Source organism: Telmatherina bonti, assembly GCF_933228915.1.
Source record: "Telmatherina bonti genome assembly, chromosome: 21".
NCBI classification, from domain to species: Eukaryota; Metazoa; Chordata; class Actinopteri; order Atheriniformes; family Telmatherinidae; genus Telmatherina; species Telmatherina bonti.
The window spans coordinates 5,521,568-5,540,847 of record NC_136630.1 but is presented as its reverse complement, the minus strand read 5'-3'; the positions used below and the strand labels follow the sequence as shown (position 1 = coordinate 5,540,847).

At 42.5% G+C, this 19,280-nt stretch overlaps 1 protein-coding gene across 1 annotated transcript in view; it reads right to left on the bottom strand.

Annotated features, from left to right (window-relative positions):
• map3k14b (mitogen-activated protein kinase kinase kinase 14b) overlaps positions 1–15,260 on the bottom strand; it is a 20,966-nt gene extending 5,706 nt beyond the window's left edge. The window contains exons 1-11 of the mRNA XM_079260855.1: positions 15,137–15,260; positions 8,941–9,201; positions 8,522–8,597; positions 6,863–7,637; positions 4,566–4,700; positions 4,357–4,486; positions 4,147–4,275; positions 2,149–2,253; positions 991–1,154; positions 765–915; positions 565–657 (exon numbers count right to left, since the gene is read on the bottom strand). Coding sequence (XP_079116981.1) covers positions 565–657; positions 765–915; positions 991–1,154; positions 2,149–2,253; positions 4,147–4,275; positions 4,357–4,486; positions 4,566–4,700; positions 6,863–7,637; positions 8,522–8,597; positions 8,941–9,178 — 1,996 coding nt within the window. The 5' untranslated portion in view covers positions 9,179–9,201; positions 15,137–15,260. The remainder of the gene's footprint in view (positions 1–564; positions 658–764; positions 916–990; positions 1,155–2,148; positions 2,254–4,146; positions 4,276–4,356; positions 4,487–4,565; positions 4,701–6,862; positions 7,638–8,521; positions 8,598–8,940; positions 9,202–15,136) is intronic.
• Between the last annotated feature and the right edge of the window lie 4,020 nt (positions 15,261–19,280).

Genomic DNA, 19,280 nt, shown 5'->3' with positions numbered 1-19,280 from the left:
GCACACAGTCAAAAATAGAGGTACCAGCTTGTACCTAAAAAGGTACAAATGCTTGTCGCTGGGGGTGTACTCTTTTGAGAGACATTTCTGTAGTCTTCAGTTCTGGTCTATTTTTGTACCTTATCAAGTTCAACCTCACCTTATCAAGTTATGTTTTTTTTTTATGTTTTCCACAGCATTAGGCCTGGTCCATTCCACTTAGCAATATTATCTTATCTTTAATCTAGAAATAATCTTCAAAAACTCAAAATACTGACCAGACATACACTTAGTTTGCAGCATCTGACCTTCATTGTCTGGTGTAGTAAATGACTGTTAAGTAGTACTACTGTCATCACTCAACTCTGCTCTAGTTTGTAACATTACAGCCATTAACATCACATTTTTCAATGCTGCAGGTACCCTTTATGGTCGAAATGGTACAAATTTGTACTTTATGTCACTTTGAACCCTTTTTCGTACTCTGAAGGTGTGCTTCTGGTCTCTTAAAGACCAGTATTGTACTTTTGAGAGAACATTTCTTTAAAATGTACCTATAGGTACAGAAATGTCCTTTTCTTGTACCTCTATTTTTGAGAGTGCAGTCTTCGTGCTGGCTTCCGCCATGATGCAGCTTTTCACAGGCAATGTTGATGGAGGAAGGACTCAGACCTCCAACTGTGGAGGAAATGCATGAACAACAGCAGTAGTAGATTTACGTGTAATCATTGACGAGTTTATTATTAATCTTTTCAGGAGGAAGCGAATGACTGTTCACATGTGACCTGCTCTGAGGGCTTTGGTGGTTTTCCTCCTGAGCTCCTTTGCTGTTGCTCGCCTGTCCGGGTCCTTCTGGAGTCCGGCTCTGAACACTTTGGCTGTGAAGTTGTTGCACTTGGACGGCACCTCCCACAGAGGTGGAGGCTCGTTGACAATCTACCAACAGAAACATGAGAATACCTCAGCTTGCAGCTTTTCTGGTGGAACCGACAACAAACGAGACATTCTGACCTGGAGACAGAGGGGATGGGAATAGTAACGTATCCATGGGTGGCATCCATTGAGCATGTGCAGTAACATGCAGCAGCTGCTCCACACGTCCGCCTTGGCACAAAGTCGATCACCTCGGACCACTTCTGGAGCCATGTGGGTCTCTGTGCCAGGAAACGCAGCTCCTGCAGTAAAAACGTTGATTTAATGTAATCGTGAACGTATTCGACCAAACCTATGACCCCGTTGGGGTCAATCACAGTTGCCTCAATAGAGCCAAATGTGGCCCAGAATAGGCCCACGTGTGTCTGCAATCTGACATTTTCTGACTAAACTGAGGTTTTTTCTGAGGTGTCCAAAGTCTGTCCTCGAGGGCTCCAGCAGGTTTCCATGCATCCCTGATCCAACACACCTGGCAAATGGATCCAACAACATATGAAGCTCTGCAGAATGACTCATTGAATTGATTCAGGTGTGTTGGAGCAGGGATACATGGAAAACCTACAGTATTGTGGTCCTCAAGGAGCGGCGCCTGACACTCTTGTTCTGGGGTGAAACATCAACGCTTCCACTGCAGGAAGTGCATGATGACGCATCGTTAATGGGATTTTTCTGCGTAAACTTCCACATCTTCATCTCAGACTCAGCAGACGGGTTTGACCTTTAACCTTTTAAAGCCTTACCCCAAGAATAGTGGGCAAAGAAGTCTTTTCTTACTCCTTTAATATTTGTTGTAAAAGAAAAAAGAAGAAGCTAAATTAATTTGCATATACGTGTCGTTTAATGCGGTGACATTATTTCAGAATGACTGCAGTGCAAACCAATGTCCACCAGGGGGCAGAAAACAATGGTCAGCTTGCTACTACAGGATTTGGACCAAAGTTTTTCCTCATGTAGTCATGAAATAGGTCTGAGATGATATATCAAATATGACAAAATGTTAAAGTGTTAACCTTATAGATGTGCAATTTAAAGTAGAACTCTTTAATATGCTGTTAATTTAACATAAATACAATGTTGCCTGCTGAGCTGCAATGACTTCCGAAACACTCCAAATGAAATGATGGAGAGTAATTTCAGAATATTTTGTTGATATCTAATAAATTTTCTGAACTGTAATAAAAAAAAAAACAAAAACGCAAATTTTCCGCATATTTTCGTGCAGACATTTTAACTCACCCCTGAACGCTTTAGTGCTCCATCCGCTGTCGTCCAGTGTCTCTGAGAGACCAAAGTCACAGAGGAATGTGTCTCTGCAGTCTGCAGACAGCAGCACATTGTCAACTGGAATAAAATCAACACACAGGATTTAGTGAGACGGCTTGTTTGCATTTGGTGCAAACAGTTGACTGAGAAACAAGAAGCTGTCAGAGGCTGTCAGGGTGATGGAAGGGGGGCGTGCAGACGAACGTCTGTCTCAAGGTATACATGGCCTTATCTCCTAAAATAAAACATTTTCCGAGCAACTCTACATACAGTCTGCTGGGATGAGGCTGGTTATTTGATGGATGTTGGATGAGGCCTCTGGACTCAAGCTGGGAACACAATAGAGGGGCCCAATTTCTGCTCAATCCTATCAGCAGGGATTACCGGGGGTTTAGGAGTGAGGTGTCAGTTTAGGATTAGATGCCATCACCAGATATGCTAGCTGACAGCAGAGCCGTTGGTTTGAGGCTTTACGGCTGATAATATTAAATGTTCGATCAGTGCACCCATTGGACCCTGTGTGGGCTGTGATTTTACCTCACGCATGACTCACTAAACAACCAATGACAAACAGGATCATCCAAGAAGAGCTGTAAAACAGCAGCTTTTATAAGCTGCATGAAAAGACTATCATGTGCAGTACGTTACAGTATAAGTCAAGTCCAAATTACATCTGGTTTAATAAAAAAAAAAAAAGAAATTATTGTTTAGAAAGTATAAAAAGCATCACATGCAAATCAACACAAATAACTACATGAATAAATATATATATATATATATGGAAGGAGTGAGTATGCAGAAGCACAAATGCAGGCATAGCTGTAGGCATATGTGTAAACATTACATACATATACATATATATATATATATATATATATATATATATATATATACACATGTATATATACATGTATATATATATATATATATATATATATATATACATACATACATACATACATACATACATACATACATACATACATACATACATACATACATATACATACATACATATATATGTATATATACATATATACATATATATGTATATATACATATATATATATATATATATGTATATATACATATATATATAGATATATCCATCTTCTGCCGCTTATCTGGTGTCGGGTCGCGGGGGCAGCAGCCTAAGCAGGGAAGCCCAGACTTCCCTCTCCCCACCCACATTTGCCAACTCTGCGGGGGGATCCCGAGGCGTTCCCAGGCCAGCTGAGAGATATAATCCCTCCAGCGTGTCCTGGGTCTTCCCCGGGGTCTCCTCCCAGAGGGACGTGACTGGAACACCTCACCAGGGAAGTCCAGGAGGCATCCCGACCAGATGCCCGAGCCACCTCAACTGGCTCCTTTTGATGCGGAGGAGCAGCGGCTCTACTCTGAGCCCCTCCCGGATGACCGAGCTCCTCACCCTATCTCTAAGGGAGAGCCCGGCCACCCTGCGGAGGAAACTTATTTCAGCCGCCTGTATACGAGATCTTGTTCTTTCGGTCACGACCCACAGCTCATGACCATAGGTGAGGGTAGGAACGTAGATCGACTGGTAAATCGAGAGCTTCGCCTTCTGGCTCAGCTCCTTCTTCACCACGACAGACCGGTGCAGAGTCCGCATTACTGCAGACGCCGCACCGATCCGTCTGTCGATCTCGCGCTCCATCCTTCCCTCACTCGTGAACAAGACCCCGAGATATTTAAACTCCTCCACTTGAGGCAGGACCTCACTCCCGACCCGGAGAGGGCAATCCACCCTATTCCGGCTTAGGACCATGGTCTCAGATTTGGAGGCGCTGATTCTCATCCCAGGGACTCATATTTGAGTCTACTAAATATACCTTTTGTTCAACATAAATAAAAAACACTAAAAATCCTCCTTAAAACATGTGAAATTCAGATTTTAAAGCTAAAATGGAACTTGATAGAAATCTAAGATGCCTGTAAAACATGAACACAAACCTTTCACGTCCAAGTGAAGCACCTTTCTGTGGTGCAGGTGCTCCAGCGCCCCCAGTGACTGGTGGAGGTAGTGCAGGGCCAGATCCTCAGGAATGCAGGTCATCTCCTTTAGAAGCTGGGCCAAGCAAGCTGGAGAGGTTTGCAGAGTCTGCTTTTTGTTTCACATCGCTCATTGTTTTTGCACACAGTTTACGTGGTCAGTACGTTTACCTGGCTTCAGGTCCATGAAGAGCACAATGTTCAGCCCATCCCGAACCGCTCCGAACAGCTCCACCACTCGAGGGGAGGTCACAGCACTCCACGTTCTCACCTCCTCACTGCTGAAGTGACTCAGGGGAATCTGAAATGTCAAAAAGCAACAATCTGGCATTAAATGGTCGAAAAGCAGCTGTAAGAGGAGCATATCTGAGTGAATTTACCCTCTTCGCAGCACATTTGAATCTGGTGGTTTTATCCCGAACACAGAACACATCACCGTACGAGCCATTCTGGATGTGATGAAGAACACAGTACTCCTCTCCCTCTTTGTACTGAGAAGTGGTGGGTTTCAGCAGCTTCAGGACACAATAGACATAAAATTAGCTTAAAAAATAATCAAACTAATACTAGAAAGCAAAGTTCTGCTTCAGAATAAACTTCCATCCAAACATAGAACAACTTCCTGACAGAAATGTGTGATAAATAGCTCAAACAATGTCCAGTTATTACCATTTCCCTCTTTTAGTTATGTAATACAAGCAAATAGTTTTAATAAACAAATCCATTTATGTCTTTCATTTAGCTGGTCTGTTTAACTGAACCTGTTTTAATTAAAAACCTTTCCATGAACATGAGGACTTGTTTTATTTGGTAAATCTGCAGTTAAAGAAGACGCAACAGATATAAATCCTTTAAAAGTCATCTTTGGATTTTGAATGAATTAAAAATACTTTCTCTGAAAGAAAATATAAAAGCTTGATGGAATAAAATTAGCAGGGGGTTAGCAGATGCTAACTAGCTGCTAACATGGTGGAAGGGATGGTGGATGCACAGCTAACTGCTGGGACTCAACACCTCGCCAAAAAAACAGCTGCTAGCAGCTCAAAAGATGCTAGCACGCTCTGTGGGAACAGACAACATCCAAACAAACACCTTTTTGTCCAGATTCAGTGAATATCTGATGATGTTCTGAGAAGCTAGCTCAAGCTACAAGTATACGTTAGCCTGGAGTGAGAAGCTAGCACTAGCATCAGCTAATTTCTCCACGTGGCATGTCCTGGCTTGTCATTTCACCTGGTTCTCACAGTGCAGGTAAAATACCTGTAAAACCCCACAAGGAAGTAGGATTTTTATGATTTGGGCTCTGATCAAACCTTGGTGCAGATTTAGAGCAGAAATACCCTGCCTGGTGTTGACGGCGGAGTTTGCTCATGTCTGCTTAATCTTTTTACAGGGAACTTAAAAATGCTCCAAAAAAGAGGATTTAGCTTGAAGGCATTTAATAACTACCTGAAACAATCACCACCAAGGACAACAGCAGGACAAACTCATCTAGCATAATCCCATTTCTAATCAACAACATTTCAGATGTTCATTTTGGTTTTTTATGAAGTAGCCTGGAGTAAAATAAGACGGGGGCTTTAGACTTAAATTCCTGATATTCATTAAGGTTATTGCAAATAATTCTTTTGCAAAGTCCAAATTTAATATTGTTTAATATAATAAACTCCCGCCTGACTGCTTCTATAAAAGCAGTTCATTTTAATTTATGTTACTATGAAAAAACTAATAAGAGGAAAAACAAATATTATTGATTTAATTATGCAAAAATATTCAGGAAAACAGGTATCATTTTGAAAGAAATAGGAGTTGGGTTGCTAAAGTAGCGGCTCCTGATGTTTGCATGTTAAAGTAACCCTTGACTTGAAGTCCATCAGCTGTGCAATCTGATTGGCAGTCCCTGTTGCCATGGTGATGCTAACAGCATCATTATGTCTGATTCAGGCAGAAAATTCACAGAATCTTTGTCTCAAACTGCTGTTTAGAGGGAATTTATAACTCTGAATGACTTGTTGTGGTGACTATGAGCAGCATGAGGCTTTTTCAGAGAATGATTTCAGCTTCTGGTGTAAAAACGGTGAAAATAAAAGTGATTTAAAGACAAAGGAAGCAGGGTTTTAGTCAAAATCCTGTTGTTAGAGTGTTGAATATTACAGCACGGCTGAGTGTTTTCTCCTCCTGTCCGAAGTCTATTGATTTATTGTTTAATTTATTTATTGATTATTATTAATGATATTATTTATTATAATATGTTATTTTTAAATTAATTATTGTTGATTTATTATTATTTATTGTTGAGTCATGCTGATATCAAGGAAACGCACTTTATGATATTTTGGTGAAAATGAAAAGACTGTTTGTGCTGTGGCTAGTTAAAACAAAATAAAGTCTTTTTAAAAAATTTTTTATTTGAATTTCCCCTCGGGGTGGATAAAGTATCTTTGATTTGATTTGATTTGATTTTAAACTAAGTTGGATTTCTTTTCTACTCCAGCTCTGGAAGTTTAACCCATTAAATCCTATTGGAAGAAAACTGAAAGAAGCTATCAGAAAAACTATTTCTGATCAATTAAAAACATCTGGTGGAAGCAGATTTCCAGATCTCCTCATGCAGGTAATGCAGTGTAAGAATACTAAATGTAATCCCATGAAAAACAAAGTGGTGGAAATGTCTTACATGATGGAATATGAGCCCTTCGTTGGCAGGTTTTGTGGTCTTCCAGTCATCCAGAAAGTGTTTTATCGAGTCTCTGAGGAAAGTTGAGACAAAGTGTTTTGGCATCTGCATCACTTTGCCTCTCAGCTCACCGAGCCATGAGTCTCTGCTGTCATGACAACCAGAAGCACTCTGGGATGTGTTCGCACTGCTCCCGTTGCAGATAGACTCTGACGTTTCCACGTGGTTTTGCAGAGATTCCCAGTCGGTATGAGAGGAAGACACCTGCATCAGCTCATATGTACAACCAGATGTCCGTGCTTCACCTCCAGACCGCCTTTGTGGCTCCGCGTCTCCACAGCAAGATGAGTCGGACTCACTTTCATGAGTTTCAACTGATTCAGAGTCAGAGCTTAAGTCTCCTCGGTCATCGCTGCTGGATGCATCTGTCGATCTGCACAGCGACGCTTCCTCCCACCTCCTGACACCGTCACCTGCACTGCTGCCACCTGCACACATGCAGGGATGCAGCAGGTTGCCATGGCAGCCAGGAAGTGAGTCTGTAAACTGAGGAGGAGGCGGTATGACCTCAGCGGATGATGTGGTCTTCAGCCAGTCGATCTCTTGCACCCACAGACCCAGGATCACAGGAGGCTCCTCTCCTCCTTCCTGCTTCTTCTGCCAGCTCCTGTTTTTCCTGCGCTGTTTCTTCTGAAGGTGGTGATGAAGTTCGGTGGCTTCATCCAAATCTTCATCCTCTGTGTCGGTCATGATGCCACCGTCCTCATTAGAAACCCTGCAAAGGAGAGACGGAGGTGCTGATGCTGATTAAAGTACAGAGGAAATCTTCTTCTCCTTCTCAGCAGCCCTCTCCTTTATCTTTACGCTCCTCTGACACATTTTGTGGTGAAAAACTGAAGTTTGTGGAGCTTTTCGGTATTTTTCATGCTGAACATCATTAAACACAAAAGTTAACTTCATCCTGGTTTAATGCTTTATTTTATTAACCAGTAAGAAACTGGATTGTTAAAGTTTGACTTTGCAGCTTTTCATCGCCTTCACATCAGATCCTGTTTTTACTGGTTTTCATGTGTTTTCAGCCACTAGGAGTCACTGCAGTCACACTAATTAAATCTCACACAACATTTCTTCCTCCTGATGTCTGCAGCATGACCGTACACTCAGCAGCTCCTCGAAAAGGTCAGACCTTTTTTCCTCCAGAACTCCTTTAATTCTTTGTCTCACAGATTCTACAAGGTGTCTGAGATTTTCCTCCACATTGAGCCGTTTTCCTCTGACATCAACCAGATATTCTGGTCCAGACTGCTGGGAAATGATCAAATTTCACCTGATTGGTCTAAAAAGCAGCAAAGTGTTCATCTGAAGAGGCCCATGTGAAAGATAATAAAATTCCTTTTTCTTGTGTTTATCTTATTTCTATTTAAGACACTTTGACAAGATGACTTTATATTACTAATATGGGCTTTAAAAAATAAACAAACAAAAAAAACCCATTTTGGCTTGTGGTGTGCCTTGGCTCAAAATATGTTGAAAAATACTGCTCTACGTGACTGAATGTGTTGAGTTGTGATTGGCTGATTAGATAACAAGCAGCTGAGCAGGTGGGTGAACGATGACACAGATTAGGGAAGCCTTACAGAGGAGAGGAGGAGGTGCTACCTGTGCTTTTGGAGGAGCTGGGATCGGGAGAAGGGGGAGCGAGTGCTGGATGGGCTGAACTCCTGGAAATCTTCTCCTGAAAAGAGAAAAATGCTGTGGAAAAATTGTGGAAAAATACTCTTTGAACTTTGCATTAATATGTTTAAAGACGATAAATAGTAAAAAAAAAAAAAAAATCAGGTGTTCTGTGAGGAAAATGCTGATTTACTCGACGTGCTCGTCAGAGCAGACCTGCACTAAAAAACACAGCTTCTACCTGCTTTTGCCATCACTGAATAAACTAATCCTTCCCATAACTGTTTGCTTTCCACTAACAATCAATCATGCATGAAACCTGAAGTTGTTGCTTTCCTTCAGGATGCAGCAAACTGATTAAATTTATTGATCATTACAGAGAATGTAAGGAAGCAGAGTCTTACTCTCAGCCTGCGCCACGATGGACACGCAGGGATTCTCCTCCGGCCCCTCCGTGACCACGTGTTTGGCGGTGCCGTGCTGCATCACATGGCTCAGATGGAGGGCGATGGCTTTGGCCAGGGGGTCCGCCGCCTCCTCACAGCCTCGGCTGTCGTCGTCTTTGCCCAGAAACGAGAGCTCGGACCCGCCGGCGACGATTTTGAACGGTGCGTTGGAGTTAAACATGCGAGGTATGGCCATCTCTTTGACTACCCGGTGAGAGGCTGAGGAGGAGATCATTCCTGATTATTCTGAGCATGTTTGGAACAAAGTCCTGGATTATCTCCTGAAAATGGATGATTTGGCAAAACACGTCAAACTGTGAACAGCTGAAATATAAATGCAGCCAAACACTTTTATTAACATGACGTCACATCAGCCTCTTTAGTTACGCCGAAGTTGGCCTTCGAAGGCCACAATCCTGCACAGTTTCCATGTGTCCCTGCTCCAACACGCCTGGTCTCCATTAATGAAATAAAAAATACTTTATTAATCCCCAAAGGGAAATATTGTAGCATATAATAATAATTAACTGGAGGAGGTCTTGTTCTGGAGGCTGATGGCTGCTGGCAGGAATGATCTTCTGTATCTTTCAGTCTTACATCGGACCTGAAGAAGCCTCTCACTGAACACACTTTGTTGTTTCATCACTGTGTTGTGGAGAGGGTGTGAAGAATCCTCCATCATCTTCATCAGCTTGTGCAGCATTCTTCTTTGGACAATCAGCTCCAGCGGCTCCAGAGTTACTCCAAGTACAGAAGCAGCTTTCTGGATCAGTTTGTTGATTCTCTTCAAGTCTCTGGTTCTGATGCTACTACCCCAGCAGATGCTGCAAAGCTGACTGCACTCTCCACAACAGACTTATAGAAGATATGCAACATCTTGGTGCAGACGTTAAACCATCTCAGCTTCCTTAAGAAGTACAGTCTGCTCTGACCTTTCTTGTAGATGTAGTCAGTGTTGCATTTCCAGTCCAGTTTGTTGTCCAGCTGAACTCCAAGATACTTGTATTCCTCCACCACCTCCACCTCCTCTCCCAGGATGGAAACAGTGCTTTGTTTATTCTTCTTCCTCCTGAAGTCAACAATCATCTCTTTTGTTTTGCTGCTATTTAATATGAGATGATTGTCACCGCACCATTTAACAAACTGACTGACCAGTTCTCTGTACTCTGCTTCTTGTCCATCCCTGATACACCCCACAACTGCAGAGTCATCAGAGTATTTCTGCAGATGACAGGACTCAGAGTTGTACTGGAAGTCTGAGGTGTACAGAGTGAAGAGGAATGGCCAGAGTACAGTTCCTTGTGGTGCACCAGTGCTGCTGACCTCCATCTCAGACACACAACCTTTCAGTCTCACAAACTGGGGTCTGTTTGTGAGGTAGTCATAGATCCAGGTGGTTGTGGAGGAATCCACCTGGAATTTATGGAGCTTCTCACATAACAAAGCAGTTGTTAAATTAATCCAACAACCAATGAAATTCTGCACAATGACTGATATTTGTTGGTGTGTTGGAGCAGGAATACATGGATAACATGCAGGATTGTGTCCCTCGAGGACTGGAGCTGGACACCCTTATGTAGAACATGAAGTGGTGGTCAACCTCAGGGGTCTGCAGCCTGTGGCTTCTGAGCTGCAGGGAGGAAAACAATAACACCGGATGCAACACCAAAAAGAATCTGCACCCGTCTGCTAAATAAGTCTGATAGGCATCAGGATGAGTTGCAGCAGGGAAACTCTGAACACTTGCAGGACTGCGGAGCTGCATTAAACAGATCAAAGCCTCTCAGGTTTCTTGTGAAATCATGAAGCGAAACAAATGTTTTACAAACAGGCGTAAAGAAAACGGTCTTGCTGGGACCAGAAGCTGCAGCGATTCCTCGGTTACACATCATTCACATCTCAGGGATCTTTGCTTTCCAGTGGAGAATAACATGTGTAGATACTTAAAAGGAAGACCGTCATGCCTCCTCACCTACAGGATGCATCGTAACAAGAGGTTAAATCTCTGTTAATCGCTTTACTAAACTTGTGAGGCTCCTTCTCTGTTAGCTTCTGCTACGTTGTGGTTAAATGAAAGCTCTCTGGGTGATAAAAGTCAGAGCTGCTTTCTCGCTTTACTCATCAACGTTACGGTTGCTGAGCAACAAGCCAAAAACATGTGAGTGGAGCTAACTTTAACTTGATCCACTTTAAGGTATCGTAACTAATCTTGTATTGAAATATAGAAAAATTATTTCGCTTTGCACAATAAGAATCATATTTGTTTTGTTTGACCGCCTTTTCCAAAACTCACCTGGTTAAACACAAACAAGACTCTTTATGCGACCTCTAGCTGTTGTGAGAGGAGTTGCAGATCAGCTGGAAAAATGGAGTTCATGAAGGTAACAGGCTTTTTTTTAGTAGCAACAATCCAACCAGGAAGTCAGAAAAACTCGAAGACGTGTCACGCCAATGCAGCCAGTATGGAAGGCCGGTTGCGCCAAAAGCGTGCGTCAAAATGTCTTCAAAATGCGCATACCAATCAATGCGCATTTTGAAGACGTTTTGACGCACATTTTTGGCGCAACCGGCCTTCCATAGAAAACGAGATTAATAAGGTGGATTTCATGTTGTAAAATATGTTTCAGTCATAATTATGATCATTTTTCAACCCTATATTACTGATGTTTTTACATAGAATCACACAAGAAGTCAAGGTGTAGTTCAGTCAAATTTAAAATGATCCGTCAGACAGAAGAAAAGAGCAACTGAGAGCGCATGAAGCTGCAGAGCAGAAGAGAGACTGTAACTGCGACTGGTGGAAATTAAACCGCTCCGACCAAGGCCAGGTTATCCAATGGACATTATGGTGTATTGCTATTGGTACCACTGGGTGAGAGATGTTAGAAATGTCGTTTCAGTGTTTCTTTAACAATTTTAACAATGTTGCGTTTGGGAAGGGGGCCCCTGGAACATTCTGGGCCCAGGGGTCTGCGAACTTTTAATCCGGCCCTGGCTCCAACCTGAGAAGCCTCCATCACCTCTTTGTTTAGATGTGTCTGGTTTGGTGCAGCACGCCGACAGGGATGTTGATCAACTGGACCAGATTGACCTGAAATCAGACTGGACCTGAAAAGATCTGTGGCTTGGGTTTTCTGCTGGATCTTTGGAGCCAGTGGTCTTCATCTGATTTTATATAGCCACCACATCTGATCACTGAAAGTTAAAAATCCATCTCAACATGAAGCTACTGTGATCATCACAGAACTGGTCAGAACTGCAGTCAAAACAAATAATCATTAGAAAGATGAATACATGAGACGGGATAAAAGTCGTTTCCAACCAGGTGGCTGGACAGAAAAGTCTCTCATGATTTATGTCTCACTGACAAACTGAATAAAGATCAATGCCGTCAGAAAAAACACTTTTATCCAACTTTCTGGGTTTTGTACACATTAAAAATTACTAATAACAAATATCAGAGTCTTTTAGTTTTGTTTTGTTTTTTATAAAAATGATGTTTAAGAATTGATCAGGAAGATGCTGATTGTTGATCTCAGCCTGTTTGAGAGATTAAAGATTTAACAGGAATGAAGAACCGTCACGTTAACTCAGAAAATACCATCCATCCATCCATCCATCTTCTGCCGCTTATCCGGGGTCGGGTCGCGGGGGCAGCAGCCTAAGCAGGGAAGCCCAGACTTCCCTCCCCCCAGCCACATTTGCCAACTCTGCGGGGGGGATCCCGAGGCGTTCCCAGGCCAGCCGAGAGATATAATCCCTCCAGCGTGTCCTGGGTCTTCCCCGGGGTCTCCTCCCAGAGGGACGTGACTGGAACACCTCACCAGGGAGGTCCAGGAGGCATCCCGACCAGATGCCCGAGCCACCTCAACTGGTTCCTCTCGATGTGGAGGAGCAGCGGCTCTACTCTGAGCCCCTCCCGGATGACCGAGCTCCTCACCCTATCTCTAAGGGAGAGCCCGGCCACCCTGCGGAGGAAACTCATTTCAGCCGCCTGTATACGAGATCTTGTTCTATCGGTCACGACCCACAGCTCATGACCATAGGTGAGGGTAGGAACGTAGATCGACTGGTAAATCGAGAGCTTCGCCTTCTGGCTCAGCTCCTTCTTCACCACGACAGACCGGTGCAGAGTCCGCATTACTGCAGACGCCGCACCGATCCGTCTGTCGATCTCGCGCTCCATCCTTCCCTCACTCGTGAACAAGACCCCGAGATATTTAAACTCCTCCACTTGAGGCAGGACCTGACTCCCGACCCGGAGAGGACAATCCACCCTATTCCGGCTGAGGACCATGGTCTCAGATTTGGAGGTGCTGATTCTCATCCCAGCCGCTTCACACTCGGCCGCGAATTGCTCAAGCAAGAGCTGGAGATCACGACCAGATGAAGCCAACAGGACCACGTCATCCGCAAAAAGCAGGGACCCAATCCTGAGGCCACCAAGTCGGATCCCCTCAACACCTCGGCTGCACCTAGAAATTCTGTCCATATAAGTTATGAACAGAATCGGTGATAAAGGGCAGCCTTGGCGGAGTCCAACCCTCACCGGAAACGAATCCGACTTACTACCGGCAATGCAGACCAAGCTCTGACACCTGTCGTACAGGGACCGGACAGCCCTTACAAGGGGGTCCGGTACCCCATACTCCCGGAGTACCCCCCACAGGAGCCCCTGGGGGACACGGTCGAATGCCTTCTCCAGGTCCACAAAGCTACATTGATAAAACTGATTAGACCTCCTGCATACATTCAAGATGAGAGTCCAGAGTGAGGAAAATGCTCCAAAGAGTCGAAAAAGCGTCTGATCTGTTCTCTAAACAAAGGTTCAGAAAAAGGGAACTAAAAATGTGATTGTTTTTCCTCCAACGTGTGAAACTGAAATGTTCTGTGTGGAAATGCATAGCAGGATCACTTATCCCTCCTCGCTTCTTCACACATGGCTCTCATAAAACACCTGGCAGGGGGGGGGGGGGGGTCTTCGCCCGCTGCTCGCCACCAGCCTGTTGGCAGCTCTGGTCTCCCCCTGCCTCAGGCTGCTCCTGGAAGGGAAGGGGAGGGAAACCCACCACTGGCTCCCCTCAGAAAATACGTACATAAAAATGATTGTTTTGCAGAAAAATCTCAATGTTTTTAATCTAAACCTCAATAAGTCTTATTTTAATAAAACTTTAATCCTTAAAGTACCATGATATAAATGACAAGCAGTAATTTGCATCGAAGTAGGACTTAAAATGTTTTATGTTTTAAAAAGCAACTGTGATGTTAAATGTAATTCGTTTTAATTCAAATTTACTCTCACTTGTTATTCTCATTTTATTTTTTCAATAAACGCACATTTTCTTATTTTTCTGAATTAATGATATCCTCTAGAAAGTTTTATTTATCTTGAAATGTTTTGCATATTTTAGGAATTTCTTTATTCCTGGAATCTTTTCTTCTTTCCCACACGTGTCGATGTTTCCCCAGTTTCTGACCCTCTGGAGCCCCGCTGTTGCTCCTTTGGAGGAGGAAGAGGTGGGATTGTTTTGCTTTTTCTGCTTGTTTTAAATAAGTTATTTTTTTGCATTCATATTTTGTAAAACACTTTCTTCAGTTTTATGTAAACATTTTCCATAACTTTCCCCTTTTTCACCTTCAGGTGAGGCAGAATTCCCATCATATTCTAACCTCCCACCAATATAAGCCTATGGGAGCAGATTTCCAGTTGGCAGGCATTTTAATGTGGAGGTATTTGCCGTGGCGGGCGTGAATGAACAGACTCCGCCAGAGGGTATAAATAGCCTGCAGAGCTCCGACACGCAGTGCTGCATGCCTTCCACTGGTTCCTCCAGCTGTCAGAGTCTCTCTTCCTCAGAGTTCACCATGTTGACAGCAAATGCTGCGAGATCAACACAAAGACACTCCTCTTTTATAAAGGCAGCTCTTGTCCTGAAGCTGTGAGGCATGGGCTTATGTCTGGGTGTAAAACTTGGGAAACATCTGAGCCAACAGTGGAACTGTTACCAGAAGAGAAATAGTAGAAACATGCAGATGTATAGAAGTCATCCAGGACATGCCAGATGTTAAAGATCTTCAGCTTTCATCAGAACTAAGCTGACAGGGACGCTCAGACAGACTGACAACACGCTTCAACCACAGCAGGACACGTTACCTGAGTCAGCTGGGCGCCAGTTCAGGTGAAATCTACAGATCCAGAGACAAGTTGTCCGTCCGTCTCTCTGTCCGTCCTCATGTGTACGTCAGCTTCCACCAGTAACCCACCGACTTCCTGCCCCCACAGGCCCTGCTGATTGGCCCACCATGTGTTGGAGTAATGAACTCTTACACCTCCACCACCCTGCCTCCCTCCACTCCCCCTCCCACCACAGCCTCCAAACACTGTGGATGCATTCTGTAGACGCCCCCTGCGACACTCGGATCTGATCTGCTGTCCTGTTTCAGTCAGGGCAGGAAAAATGGCTGCAACTCTTCTCTCAGGACTCATTTCCATCTCCTCAGTTAAAATGATTTCACTCACATCTTCAGCCAAGCATTGATGATATAATCATTATTCCAGGGTGTACCCCGCCTCTCCGGAGGCTGCTGGGATAGACTCCTGCTCCCCAAAATGCCCGTGACTGGATGAAGCAGTTCAGATAATGAATGAATGAATGAATGAATATTATCATTATTACAGTGGGGCGCCTCAGGGCTCAGTGTTAGAGCCGTCCATCGTTGCAGGGGGCTGGAATCTATCCCTGCACAGGTCGCCAGTCCATCACAGGGCTGTACTGTTGCCATTTTGTTTATTTTATACAAATATAATATATATGAATGAACAAAAACCATGAATTGATTTTCTTGAGGGGAAAACTTGCAGCACCTTGTTGAAATGGAAGTAAAAACACTGAAGATACAGGGTTAATAATAATACAAAAAAGAACTAACATTAGATGCAAGTAAAAAAAAAATTCTGATTTTTTTGTCAAAAATAAACCTGACACTAACAAGAAACTCTCATAAAAATAAGAATTAAATCAAGTCAAAGGTTTAGAAATCGGAGTATTATAAATATTCTCTCAAACACATAAAAACAAACTAATCTGATGCTCAGCTGTAAGATACTGAATTCATAAAGCCAAGAAACTTCATTAAACTGAAAACACTTCAATTAAAAGAGTTATTCTGTCCTAAAACGCCCCAGTTGTTAACCAGCTAAAAACCGCGGTTGTTCTTCGTTCTTCTGATTGAAAGCGGGAGATCGGGTACCTGTCAGTCAAAAGGACACGCCCCTAAATATGCTGAACCTCGAGATAAAATTACTTTTAAACGGCCGAGTAAGAAAAAAATTCCCTCCCCCACAGTTGTCATGAAGGTAAACCTGACCTATTAAACCGAAAATGGATTTTTGAACCAGGCTGTAAACATGTTTATTTTTGCTGTAAACATGTTTATTCCTGCTGTAAACATGTTTACTCCTGCTGTAAACATGTTTATTTCTGCTGTAAACATGTTTATTTCTGCTGTGAAGTTGGTCTTTTTAATATGGGAGTCTATGGGGATTTGCTCTGTTTTGCAGCCCCTAGTGGATGAATGGGGGAACTGCAGTTTTATGCACTTCCACATAAACCACAAGATGGATGGAGCCTGTCAGCTCTTCAGAACCCTTCTGGTCGCGTAATGGAGGCTCCGCCTATCTTTTTATATACATTTTGTCCCATAAGCTCCTTGTTTTTATTTTTTTATGGGTGCAGACATAGTTTAGTTTTTGTATTGACAAAGTTTTGTATAAAAGAGTGAAAATAAAACAATAAAAACATTTTATATACAAACATAAATAAGTAAAACAAGGAAGGCCTTGAAAACTTCTTACCTTCCTTTTCAGACCACAAGGCTTTAAAATTTTATTTTATTAAATTTGTTTTATTGTTTTGGAGTGTAAGCTTGTTACTATTTTTTATAGGTTTATAAACTGGATTAATCCTGTTTCTTTGGATCAAAACTCAAGAATCTAAGTTAACGGCTGTTATTCCGCTGCTTTCTTTATTAAAAGAGGAGTAATACAAGGTGTTTGCTTGAGTCTACTATTATTCACTCTAAGTACAGACTTGAAGCTAAATACATCAGGCAAGGCTTAAATATTAAGGGAATCAGGGATGAAGGAGGAGTGGAATAAATGACCTATTAAATAATTCCCTGTTTGCTGATGATGTTCTCCTGTACATCGGAGATTCCACCACAACACTTCCAACCCTAATGGACATTTTGAAAGAGTGGGAATATTCCAGGTTATGTAAATAAAGTGAATCAGTCAGTAGCTGTGGTTATTTTATGGAAATATCCGATGGACATAAAAGAAAAGGTTGGATTTAAATGGACTGAAGAGGGATTAAGATATTTAGACATTACTACAGCTAAACTATCATGTCTGTTTACAGCCAATTATAGACGAGATTACCGTAGTAAAGATTTGATCAACTGGGATATACTCCTCCTGACATGACGGGACAAGTGGAAGTGGTAAGGATCGATGTTCTGCCCCTTCTTTCCTTTTATTTTCTTTTCTGTTCAACAGAATGGCTGCAAATAAAGAGTCAGGTTGTTAAACCTCAACCTGATGATACAGGGATTAATTATTACTCAAGCTTTAGAGATTTTTATCGTCTTTTTAACATAAATAAACTTTAGTAAATAATGAGTTTAAAGTCATTTGCTCCTCAGAGGATGCAAAACTTTACCTACAACCTCAGAACAGACAGAGGATGGATGGACAGACTGAAAGTTTGCTCCAGTTATATACAAAATAAAAAGCAAAGGAAACATGGTAACATCTGCTAAGTTTGTCTCTCAGATCAGGTGGCTGACAGCGGTCCGTCCTTCTGGTTCCCTCTGCAGGGACACATCTGCTGTCCGGAACAGCGTGGACTGGACTCTGTTCCTGTGGGAATTAGCAGAATACCAGAGGAGGGAGTGTGAGGGCGCTTGGTTTGCGTGGGCGAGTGTGTAGGGTTTGGTTGGAGGGTCTCTCTCTCCCTGGCAACATCTGAATGGGATCAGAAAGGGACCAATAGTGAGGACGAGCAGAGAGTTTGCCCACACGTCAGCAGGTTTTTGCTGCTGTTGGTGGGTCAAGTCGGCTAAACTTAGAGCTGAAAAGCCTCACAGGGGCCTTTTCAGCTTCTTCAGGCCTCTTTCACATGATGGAATCAATAAATCAGCGCTGATGATGGTCTGTGGCTTTAAAGCAGCAGTCAAGCCAAGGTTTGTCTTCAATTATCCCTAAACTTAAAAAAAAGACTTTATTTCACCTTCTTAATCTAAAGAGAACTAATTTTTTACTTTGAAGAAAGACAGAAATCTGCTTTAACTGTTCCTTGAACCACATAATCAGTTCCCATCAACACCGAACAGGAATCCATTCATCTCACCTCTGTTTAGTCAGGTGGAGAAAAAAAAACAACACAACTGAATCTAGTTGGTTTGTTTTTGGGTTTTTTTTATGTGAGAAAATAAAATTCTGTTGCTTTCTGGCTCGTTACTCCGTCGGAAATAATGTTATTTCTGGTAGATTATAAGTCATGTAAGCTGAGAAAGTGGCAGCCATCTTGGTTGTTTATGCAACGCTGAACTCATGGGGGGGCCAGATGTGATCTTCCAGTAAAAATTAAGCATGACAGAAGCTTTAACTGGATCATTTTGGCATTTATAAGCAGCTAACCTTGTTTGTGGTTTGATTGACGCACACTGATGGTTTGCAGGGAGACGGGAGGCTGCAGCTGTGGATGTGGCAACATGTGGGGGGGGGTCTCATTTTTATGCTTTCAATCAATTCATACCATGACTATTTGACTATATAGTAGAAAAAAAAGACAAAAAAAATCCAATAATTAAGTTCCAGATTTATGAAAATATAAAACTTTTTTAAAAGGTAAATAAATAAATAAAAGTGAGAAATTGTCCGTCTGTGGACAGTCCTGCTTAGACAGCATAACTAGGTTTGTTAGAACTCAGGGAAGAATATTAAACTTATACATTGTCTTTTTATCACTGTGGCAAAAAGATGTTCCTCAGTCACAGCTTCATGAAACTGGTATTAAATCATGACTTACAAGAAGACAGAATTAAATTCTATTCTAATTTTATCCTAGAAATGAATAATTTGGATATGCCGCCACGTTCCATCAATGTGTCATCATCACGCCATTAGTTTGCTTTCAGTCCGTAACTCCAAACGCTGAAGAACTTGTTGATTTTACTTTACAAGAGCGTGAAAAACCTGAGAAAGTTCATCGTTATAGGTGATGCACAGGAAGGGA